We start from the raw sequence: 12,062 nt of genomic DNA on the forward strand, positions 1-12,062 counted from the left end.
GAGGCAAATTCATGAGTCAGAAGAACACCCTCAGATAAAGCCCACATAAAGTACCTTGCTCAAAAGTAGAGGGTGTTTTGTAATTCCTCATTGAATGGTCACAGGGAAAACAGCAGAAAACATCAAAAGATTTTATGTGCAACCCTTTTCTTCAACAGATAATGACCAAAATGCTGAACTACATACACACACATTTATATATACACTTGACTTTTATTTTTCTGTAGGAGAAAACACTGCCTTAAAAATAAGCTTCCTCCTCTCATGTCCAAACAAAGGTGAGAGTGGATAACCACTTAGGAGGACCCAGCTCATGAAGAGTAAACAGAACCATTACAACTAACTAATATGTCTCCTATGCCTGTCTCCTATGCCTTAGTTACTGCCATGTTAATTAATAACCAAAGCCAGGTCCTCAAAATGCAGCAAAGATCTGTAAATTCTGAGTATTAACCCAAACCAAAGCATATTCAGCATTTAGTAAAATGCTTAACTTCTCATCACTTTAAAAAAAACAAAAAAACAAAAAAACGCGATGGGTGGCAGTGGACCAGAGAGGCAGCCTGGAGGCCAGGGGTTTCCAAGCTATTGGGGGGGGGGGGGGCTGCTCTCCTCAGCTGGTTTGCTTTATCCCCATAGTCTTCCTTAAAGCCTATGAAACAGGCCTTCGGTCTCAGAAGGAAACTGATCCTGGGTAAATGAACCAATGGTTGCCTTGGGATTTCTCACAAAGCTTCATCACTCTAACAACACAGAAAAGGTATATGCAGACAGTGTGATCAAAGAAGGCAACCAACCACGCTGGTATATGATTTCCACCTCCGAAAACAAGGATTTAAAAAATTTTCTGATCATATCAAATGGGGTGGGGGAGGGGACAGGAGAATATTTAATGGTCTCTACTAACAGGATTTGAATATAGAATTTTTCATAAAGCAAAACAAAACAACCACCAAACTTCTACTGCTATTTTTGAAGCCCCAGTCTGGGGGTCTCACACCTGTTCTGTGAGGCTCCTGGGTTTTATCTCCATTTAGCCAAAGAGAGAAAATAAGACTCCTTTTAGCTTATTTGGAAATACCACACCAACTTGTCAAATAATTTGAGGCCACTGGCGGCCAAAAGTATAGACAATCCCCACCTTGTAAAATCATTAACATAAAAACAAGAGCCAATATATTACTTGTTTTAGGAAATTTAAATCTTGATTTCTTAACTACTACTGAAATATTCACTATTTGAAAAAAGAAATCGCTGCTAAATCAAATTTCAGGCTGGCAGGAAACATCTTTTAGAAAGCATTTCTTTCTCTATAAAATTAATGTAAATAATTCATATGGCTATTTTGAAAATAAAAGCATGACAGAAACCTGGAACGTATTTAATCACACCAGTAGAGATTCAGGTAACTAGTTATTTGCATTAACAACACAGCAGTTGTATCTGTAAGTTATGCATCAGTAAACTGGAAAACCCCCCAGCAACTACACTTAGATTATTACCTTGGTAAACTCCCACCACACCAAACGTAAGGTAGATCCACCCTACCCCAAGACATGTGGGAGGCCACTGCTTCTCACCTTGTGCAAACCAGGCCAATCACATGGCTTTGCAGAGCAATATTCTACATAAATATTTTCTCCTTTCCTAGTACCCCTAAATACTTCCCACAAAAGGTAACTGTAAGGATTAAACCTGTTTACATCATTGTTACTGCTGAAGGTTTTTGTTTCTGTAAATTCCTTTCCATCTTTTCCTTAATCTGCAGTCCTCCTTTTTATGTCTTGCCCACACAACAGTTCACCTTCTTTTTGGCAACCTCTTTTGAGACCCAGTATTCTCAGACCGAGACTTGCAACTTGAGGCATATAGCAAAGCAAGTAACTGCCAAGCCAGTTCTCTTACCTCTCAAACTACAAAATGCTTTGAACATAAATGTTCAGTTCCAAGAAAAGAATCCATCAGTGAGACTGTGCACTATACTATTTACACTTGGTTATCCACCAACACTAAACAAACTTTCCAAATGATGGGCCTGAGGCCCTACAACTTTCAGGCTCTCCTTTGCCACTGTCTCAGAGAATCTGACACAGACATCTATAGTGTGGAATAGGCTGTTACCTGGCATGCCTGGAAAATCAGACTATCAGGCCATGATACGTCATCAGCCAATAGAGGTGAATACCAGAAACGATACCCGTAAGTAGTCCCCTCACAAGGTAACTATAAAGATTATACCTGTTTACATCATTGTTACTGCTGAAGGCTTCTGTTTCTGTAAATTCCAATTTAATCAGACAAGCTAAACTGAATAATACTCTTTGGGTCTACAAATGCATTGGAAAATATCGGTAATAACAATAAAAAAAGATTATATCTTACACAGAATATTGAAAAGAAAAGTGTCTGATAGAGACCATTTTTAAACTTACCTTAGGAAAAGTAATACAACTACAAAGTGCCTAAGTATTATTAGCAACGATTCCACCCGTTTAGAACTCCAGGTATCCGAAATACCTTTCCCACTTAGAACAGTCTGAGAATAAATCTATGTAGTGCATGGTGTTCTTGAGTCAGAATATGCAGATACCTAAGCTTAGTAAGAGGAATAAAAGAAAAAAAAGAAAAACAAAAAGACCTGTATCAGAAATACTGCTTATCTGTCTATGCAATAATAAACTTGGGATTAATAAGATACTTGAGAAAAGGTCATAATAGGAACATGTTAATTTTGAAAAAAATGGCATCTGCTGGATTTTTAAATCTTTTCTAGCCATCTGAAGACACTCCAGGAAGCCATGAAGTATAAAGTATGAGAGTTGGTTGCAATGGAATTCCACTTTGGAGGAGATCCTAAAAGGAACTTTCATGCTCCTTTACAACTCCGAAGTCCAAGTTGGAACAAGAGAATGAATTCTTGAAATATGAGCTAAAGGAAGAGTTTCAGAGAAAAAAGAATGCAGTGTAGACATAAGAGGGTAGTGGTGAACCACACTCTCACAGGACACACCCTCCTTCCTATGCTCTTGGTGGCAACTGCACGGTGTTCCCCTGGGGAAGCTTCCTGCCACACTCTACTGCAGAACAAAAAGTCTGTTCACTGTTAAGATATTCATTTCAGGGTGAAAGATAACAAGAGAATACAAAATCTGCTATAATCACCTAAAAAGGGTGTTTTGATTACTTCTGGGAAAGGAAAATGGAAGAAAGTGAGCACAGGAGCAGTCATGCAGAAGCACGAGGCTGAACAAGGGACTCCAGTCTTCTCTGCTGTCCTATTTCCATTTAACATGATTTTTGAAAACTGTACTAACTGTACTCCCTACAGGGAAGGATGTGAAATGAAGCCAAGGAGAAGATTCTGCTTACTCAAGGCAGAAGACTTAGCAGGGAAGCAGCTGCGGCTAAAAGCACTGCAACCAACGGCGGAGTCGGAGGGGAAACACCACACAACGCTCACTAGCTGCAAAGGCAAATCTCTACAACAGCATGAAAATCAGTGGGCAAATTCTTTTTGCTAGATTGAAAAGGATATGCTGAAGACATTTACTCTGGAAATTAGAGGAAATTGACTGAAAGAAAAACACCCCAATTATCCCAGACTCACTAACTATTTTTGATAGGAAAAAGAAACTATTTTGGTGACTTTATAAATTGCTATTTCAAAAAATGCGCTAAGAGTAAGCACAGCTTAAAAACAAAATTTGTTTTTTAGTATCCCTATAGGAAAGGATCAGGGAAGGCCTCCCCTCCCCACCATCCCATTAATTAGGAAGTTTCAGAAAAAGAACCTTTGAAAAGAGGCAAACCAACAAAGCTAGGAGAGGTGACAGTGAGAAAAACGTGCACCATGAGAAACACACTGGCCACCAGAGGTGACTGTATAGAGAAATGGAATGGGACACTTACACAGCAGCTATCTGTCAAAGGGTCCCGACGGCTACTGTGTTCTGAAACCATCAAGACAGAATAGCAGGATGGGAAGAATGTAGTCACAAACAATCCACCAGATGACAACACTACACAGTGCAGAGGTCAGCACAGCTAGGGAACATCTGGAAAGGGGTGAAGGGGAAAGAACAGATGTTCAAATTGGGAAGCCAAAATAAATAAAATAATAAATAAACAAAGCCATGTGTGAAGTTTAGACACCCTGTGATAGATACAAAGGGGTGGGAAACGAGGATGGAGTTTTGCTATTTTATGTTGGGGAGAAAATGCTACCTTCAGTTTTAAATTGATTTCGTATTTGGCAACAAAAGATTAGATCCAATCTCTAGCTGGATAACTGGCCCTTGTTAATTTAATTGTATGATACAGAAATCAGAGTTGTACTTACAGGATTGAAATTCTTCGAAAAGCACAAGATATGCACACAGAAAACTAAATCAAACCAGAGGATAAGGAGGGAAAACCAGCCGAACAACACGCAGCCCTGGACTGATCATTAACAGTGATTCAAAGGAGGCACAATTATAAATGAACACAGCACAGCAGCAGTGATCTCATTTCAATGCAGTCCCACACTGGATAATCTAAGAGTTAAGGCAAATGGTCGACTTTGAAAATAAGGACTAACGAAGCACCCCCAACCCCGGGCAACACAAAATGAGGAAAATTTCCCCCACAAATCAACGTAAGATAAATTTCCTCAGTTGTTTTCCTCATTCATTTTCCTCTTATGGCCAAACCTGGCTTTCAGCTCAGTATTTCTTAATCCAGTGGTCTAGTTTTTGGCAGTGAAGAAGAAAACCTCACAGTTTGAAGAGTGGTGCCTCCATCCAGCTACTTCTAAATGGTCACCAGGGACATATCTGTGACCAAACATAAAAGGCTCTATTGAACATTTGCTCTATGCGAGTAATGGGCTGATCAAGTCATAAATGACTTGTCTGGCTTACTATGAGACCTTTATCGGTGTCCTTGTCATCTTAATCACTGAACAGGTACCCTATATGGTCTCTAGTGACAAGGGATTACACTGAGGATGGACCTGAAATCCAATCTAACCTCACCCTGCAAGGTATTCCTGGCAGCAAGTTACAGCTCATTTACTCCTTCCACAAAAACACAAACCCACTAATATATATTAAGATTACAGGGGCTTAGTATTTAGGCAGAATGGAATAACTGGCTTAGGAACACTAGAAGACTCTCTATCCACCCCAAGTTCCATTTGTAGTTACTGATTTAACAGTGATCTTAAAGGCAGAATGGTCTGAATATCCAAGTATCTCCATCACAGATTTTTCATCGTTCTTCTCCTAAAATTCATGGCATAAGAATTATTTTCCAATGATGAGAGCACACCCATCCATACTGTGCTACTAAGGAAGATTTAAAGCAAATTAGATCTATATTTTTACCTTATTCCCAGGTAGGCTACAATGGACTCTTTATGCACTATTTCATTTAACACTGACAGAAATGAGCAGTATGCAGAAAGGCAGCATGGATGAAGTTATAAAATCTACCAAATCTATTTTAGCACAGACAACAATATACTTGCCGTCACGTCCCACAGATCCCGTCAAGGTCACAGTGCTACCAGATTTAATGTTTTCGTGGTAGTTGGGATCAGACAGACTCTCTGAGAAAAGGACTACTTTACAGTATCTAACAACTTTAACTTTACACCCCCCACCCCCAAATACTGTTTGTAAAATAGAAAACAATAATTGGAATGCTATTTTTGAGTACTATAAACTTGCTTTTAAGAATCACCAGTACTAAGTATTTTTTCACTAACTTTTCTTCTTATAAGTATTTTCACTCTGGGACACCTCACACGCAAAGGTGAATGTGATCACGTCTAGTGTCGCCTTCTGGTTTCCAATGGTATTTAGAATTTTAGGCCTCATTCATTGCTTTCTTTTATAATGCCACAAATCTATCAGCTATTAAAGGAACTTTAATGGTCTCATCTGTAGAAAAGCACAGCAAGTGACATGAACTCTCTGGAATACATATTCGCAATGTAGCAGACTCAAGAGTGACTGAAGGAAATTTCCTAGAAGCCCTATTTAACAAGAACTTTTGACTAAGCAGAATTCCCATTCCAACTCCCAACCTGACTTTTCATCAGAAGCTTTTGAGAAATAAATTGATGTTGCAGATTCATAAAAACAAAATAAAAAACCTGAGCACAACTAAAAGCAACCCACAAATCACCCATTTTCTAGGGCTTATGACGCAAAGCCCTGGACCAGCCGTGCGGGCTATACCTGGAAGCTCGCCAGCAGTGCGGTCACAGACCACACCCCAGGCCCAAAACCATGATCTACATTCTGACAAGCTCCCAGGAGACTCAAATGCTCAGGGGAGAATTAACACTGTTTGAGGTGAGTACCTATACCTATCACGCCTCTTTTGGCCTCAGGAGGATTATCTGGAGGGACTACAATATTTCTAAATAAAAAGAACCATCAAGGCCTTAGATCAAGATTTTCTAAATTAAAATCAAAATGGCATCTGGAGTTACATAAATGACACAAAAGGCACCATTCTGAAAGCTTCCTCAGTGAAATGCAGCTGCCCCACACTGGAGAAGGCCCAGTGAACGCCTGTAGTCCACACGGACACGTGTCCTTCACATGGCCCTTTTCAACTGCGTTCTTTTCTGTGTGTCTTTTAAAAACATCTCAAGGCAGGGGCCCATGACAACACATGCCTCTGTGTAATTCTACTTTAGATAACAAGGAGGTGCCAGTGAAGAACCACTGTGAATTAAAAAGAAGGCCTGTTCTTCTCTGCCATGAACGTTTATGATGTCATTAGGTCCTTACTGTATTACAAGATGATTACTGAACAAAATGACATGTCTACATCACCCCGCCCCCCCCAATCAGATAAAACAAAACAAAATAACAACAACAAAAAAAACACCCCATAACCAGAGGGGTGCCTGGGCGGCTCAGTCAGTTAAGGGTCTGATGCTTGATTTTGGCTCATGTCATGATCTCAGGGCCATGACACTGGGCATGGAGCCTACTTAAGATTCTCTCTCTCTCCCCCCACCAAAAAAAAAAAAAAAAAAAGGGACATAACTGGAAATGTGGTACCCCACAATGAAAAGAAAGGTTACTGTAAGGAAGGAATCCAACAGCATAAATGAAAGCATATACTAAAGAATATACTAGAAAAAAGTGCAATGGCCAAGTCTTTAAATTCTACATATTTTTCTAACAATCCTAGATGGTCCATGAGGTTGAATCCCAACTAGCACTTATACACTCAAGTACAGGTGAGCATATACACACTAACTATACAACTTCCTATCCCATACTAAACCTTCTTCTTCTTCTAACTCCTCAAATGAAAAATATAAAATTCTTATTTAATCTAGTTCATTATTGCCCTAAAATAATAGAACATAAAGCTACAATGTCATCCCTGATTAAATGCTACCATATCCAAACAAATGGCCTATAATATGGTAGTGAATTTAAGGAAATACACAATTTCAGCAACTCTGGACAAATCTGTTATTCTGTGGTTTATATCTGCTGCCACTCTCCTGAGGATGGCCCGTGGTGATTATCCATGGAGAAAAAGCATTCCCGATACTGCTTTCCTATGTACACAGCCTAGAGAGGTTACAACACAAGATGGAGATAAAGGACAGCCGAGAGCTTCCTGGGCAACAACCCTGGGTTTTAAATAATGTCAATAACCATTTTGAAGTAGCATAATGGGCATGCGACCATGGAGAAAAACAGGGAAAAAATGCTCACGAAGGACCTCCTATACATATTACATAACATCAACCACACAAAAGAAACCAGACTCACGTGAGGGGAATAGCGTTTGTTTTTGACTGTCTTCTGCTTTTCAGGGCCCGCAGTCTATCACCTTGTGTCACTCCATGGATTTCATCATCATCACTGTACTGTATAAGTAAAGAAACACTGAGCTAGTGACTTAAGTTGCAAGTATTAAGGCAGTAAAGCATAGCACCTGCATTTATCCACATAGACACATACAAATAAACTGCTGAACTCTAAAAAATGTTGCTGCTTTCAAAATAAAGCTACAGGTCGCATTTCAAGACAACCAACAGTTAGTTGACTTTACAGACACTGAACCCAACAGCATTCTTGTTACAAAACATACTGACTGTGAGGAGGCATCATGGGTTTTCAGTAATGAACCAGTCTTCATAAAATTTCACAATCCACATACCACCACTCACTATAGTACCCCTACCCTCTAAACTGATTCTTTAACATTTCCCAACTGAAAACAACTAGTTCCCCAAATTAACTATCGCAAAATGGGAAGGTGGTGGGGAGGCACACGGGAAGTGTCACTAGGTTCATCTAAAGAGCTTACTTCACATACCTCATTTTTCTGGTGCCTAGTAAGCAAACAAACAATTTTAGTTTAATGGACATATGACCTTATATTAACTATTTTGAATAAAAAGTTCCTAGAGGGGGCTATAAGTATAAAAAAAAAAAGTATGACGATAATCCCTCAAAATGTACTTTATTATTTTTATCTACAATTTCCCCGTATCCTACAAGGTCCTCAACAGCACTGAAAACAATGACAACAGTGTGATGAGGATGGTTCGATTACCAGTTCAGGTTCTTGCTTGTCTTGATTCTCGACCCCATTGATTGAAATGTCATCAACAGCCAAGAGGAGTTTTGAGACAGCTGCTCTGTGTTTTCCATTTTCCTGACACCTTAACTTTTGACGAAAATAGTCACCGTCCAACCAGAGGCTTGCTTGTTTCCTAGAGCATTTAAATAACATCATCAGGGGCGCCTGGGTGGCTCAGTGGGTTAAGCCGCTGCCTTCGGCTCAGGTCATGATCTCAGGGTCCTGGGATCGAGTCCCGCATCGGGCTCTCTGCTCAGCAGGGGGCCTGCTTCCCTCTCTCTCTCTCTGCCTGCCTCCCTGTCTACTTGTGATTTCTCTCTGTCAAATAAATAAATAAAATCTTTTAAAAAAAAAATAAATAAATAAATAAATAACATCATCAAAATACAGCTTTTCCAGAAAGATGAAAGACACACACAAATGACTCTGTCCTACAGACTACCTATTGCTACTGGAGACTAAGAAAAATCCTACTTCCCATCATTTTCCACACCCAAGTGTCCCCTGAGGAATTACCAAAGTTCTCTGTCTACTTACATCACCAAAAATTGTTGCTGTGGTCCAATCACTGAGCCGGGTCTGCAGATTCTGACCCAAGCAATAGTTTCAGCTGCTGTCATCCTGTAATGCTTCATGATGTAGCAGGCTATTAGAGTGCCTGTTCGTCCAAGGCCAGCTAGAAAAAGAAACAAACCAAAGGGACCTGGTCTCATGTACTCCAGAATTGTGTTGGGCAGGTACAATTTTTTAGAAGGCTTCCCATGATTTTGCTTCCCTCAACAGCGGTTCTCAAGTTTGGATACACACAGTAATTACCTGAAGGGTATTAAAAAACACTGGGTCTCACCTCCAGAATTCTGATTTAATTGGTATGTGATATAGCCTGGACATGGAGATTGCTTACATCCCCCAGATAGTTCTATGTAGTCAACAGTGAAAATCACTTTTTCCAAGTGATGATTCTCAATGAGTACAGTTTTCTACTCTGAGTTTTCTGTTAATGGTACCACCATCTTTCCAAATGCATGAGCTTAAACTTTTACACTTCTTCCCTCATCCAGCAGTTTTTTCTACTCTACTTTTATTCCCATTTTCACATGGATTTTTTACCTCTATTTCTGTTTGTCCACCTTTACTCTCATCTAGACTATATCATTACCTCCTGTGATGGTTAATTTTGTATGTCAGCCTGGCAGGTGTATTTGGAAGAGACTGACATTTAGATCTGTGAATAAGCAGATTACCCTCCATAATGTGGGTGGGCCTCATCCAATCAGTTGATGGTCTGAAGAGATTACAAAGACTGGCTTCCCCAAGCTAGAGAGAATTCTCCAATAGCCTGCCTTCAGATTTAAGCCGCAACCTCGGCTCTCCTGGGTCTCTAGCCTGCCAACTCACACGACAGATTTTGTACTTGTCAGTCTCCATATTCACATGAACTAATTACTTATAATACATCTCTTTCTTTATATATACAGCCCATTGGTTCTAATTTCTCTGGAAAACCCTCACTTAAGACAGATTTTGGTACTTGCAAAATGCTGTGCTACTGTAACATATGTAAAAATGGGAAGGAGCTCTGGAGTTGGAACTGTAAAAGTCTGGAAGTTTTAAGGCACAATGTTGGAAAAAACTTAAGACCACACTGAAGGGGCTGTTGGTAGAAATATGGGTGTTAATGGTGATTCTGGTTGTGACTGAGATGGGAATGAGGAACATGTTACTGGAAACCTTGTTAGAAAGTGTGTGTTGGGGGATGGGGGAAACCTGACTAAATTGTTTTAGTGCTTTATGTAAGGTATAACTTGTGAATGACAACCTTGGATATTTAGAAAAGGAGATTTATAAGCAAACTATTTTTTTTTAAGATTTTATTTATTTATTTAACAGACTGCGATCACAAGTAGGCAGAGAAGCAGGCAGAGAAAGAGGAGGAAGCAGGCTCCCTGCTGAGCAGAGAGCCCGATGTGGGGCTCGATCCCAGGACCCTGAGATCATGACCTGAGCCGAAGGCAGAAGCTTAACCCACTGAGCCACCCAGGCACTCCTATAAGCAAACTGTTGAAGTACAGCCTGGTTTCTCCTTAAGTAAAACGTGAGAGGAGACAGATGAACTGAATAAAAAGTTGTAAAGAAAAACAGAAACTAAACATTTAGGAAATTCTAGGCCTATTCATATTGCAAATAGTGAGAAAGTATGTTCTGGAGAGAACACCAAGGGAATGGTCTATGACCCTTTCCATAAAGTGATTACCTATGGATCTGATCAGCCATCTCAGAAGAAGCCAAAAACAGTGCTGGGATTGATTATACCAAGCAGGCACACTGCCGGTCTGAATTAAAGGAGATACACACAGGATGAAATAAAGGAAGGCTTTCAAGTTTCTGGAATTCTAACAGAACTAACAGAAATCTCTTACTGAAAACATGCCTCATCCTTGAAGAAAAGGGAAGCATAGCCCCAAGGGACCAACAAGGCTGTCACTGCCAATATAAGCCTGGGGGCAAAGCTGGGTTTCAAAGGGTAGGGCCGGATCCATGGTCAGTGGGTCAGGCTGTTCCTGCCGACCACCTCAGGAGCACCGCCACTACCCACGGGGCCTGCGTTACAGGGAAGGAACCAGAACATTATGTCTCGGCCTTAAGATCTAACAGCATTTGCCTTGCCAGGTTTTGGACTTGCTTGGGACCTGTCAGACCTTTCTTCCTGATTTCTCTTATTTGAAATGGGAATGCCTACCCTACTGGTGTCCCACTATTGTATTTTAGATGTGCTTAAATTGTCAGGTTCCACAGGGTGCGCTAGGGAAGAATTCACTGCCAAATGTCTGTTGGGGGGTGCAGAACCACCCTGAATGAGGGTGAGAATAACCTCAACTGCTTATTATAATTTTAAAAATGAAATAACCAGTGTTGGATTTTAATTATTTGTTTTTTAAAATTGTGGTAAAGTACGCATGACATAAAGTTTACCACTTTAACATTTTTGTTCATGCATTATTTTCCCGGTTTTTTTCTGTTTCCTGTTAGCTCACTGCATTTTTAAGTCAGCTGTTTTAAATTCTTTGTTCAATAATTCAAAGATCTCAGTTTCTTTATGGTCAGTATCTGAAGATCATTTTAACCATTTTTTTAAAAAGATTTTATTTATTTATTTGACAGATAGAGATCACAATTAGGCAGAGAGGCAGGCAGAGAGAGAGAGAGAGAGAGAGAGAGGAAGGGAAGCAGGCTCCCTGCTGAGCAGAGACCCCCGCCACGGGGCTTGATCCCAGGACCTTGGGATCATGACCTGAGCTGAATGAAGGCAGAGGCTTTAACCCACTGAGCCACCCAGGCGCCCCTTTTTAAACCATTTTTAAGTGTACATTTCAGTGGTATTAACCAGCTCACTGCTGTGCAACCATTACTACCATGGCCTCTTTGTACTTGAGACAAATGTGTATTCCCTTGTT

The 12,062-nt window shown here is 40.2% G+C and overlaps 1 protein-coding gene and 1 long non-coding RNA gene across 35 annotated transcripts in view; both read right to left on the minus strand.

Annotated features, from left to right (window-relative positions):
* Nucleotides 1–12,062, minus strand: part of LOC309847296 — a 202,222-nt gene that overhangs the window by 89,941 nt on the left and 100,219 nt on the right. The gene's annotated exons all lie outside the window — the stretch shown is intronic.
* The window catches only part of CDC14B (cell division cycle 14B), a 107,920-nt gene that overhangs the window by 14,867 nt on the left and 80,991 nt on the right, over nucleotides 1–12,062 (minus strand). For 27 of the 34 annotated variants that reach the window (XM_082697260.1, XM_082697244.1, XM_082697255.1 and 24 more), the window contains 3 exons: nucleotides 9,145–9,283; nucleotides 8,581–8,740; nucleotides 7,791–7,888 (listed from right to left, as the gene is read on the minus strand). In XM_082697260.1, the coding sequence (XP_082553386.1) occupies nucleotides 7,791–7,888; nucleotides 8,581–8,740; nucleotides 9,145–9,283 (397 nt within the window). Of the gene's footprint in view, nucleotides 1–3,909; nucleotides 4,056–7,790; nucleotides 7,889–8,580; nucleotides 8,741–9,144; nucleotides 9,284–12,062 lie in introns of all 34 variants that reach the window. The other 7 variants (XR_014302378.1, XR_014302379.1, XR_014302380.1 and 4 more) reach the window with 1 other exon arrangement.

The sequence above is a fragment of the Mustela nivalis genome (genome assembly GCF_964662115.1).
Source record: "Mustela nivalis genome assembly, chromosome: 13".
NCBI classification, from domain to species: Eukaryota; Metazoa; Chordata; class Mammalia; order Carnivora; family Mustelidae; genus Mustela; species Mustela nivalis.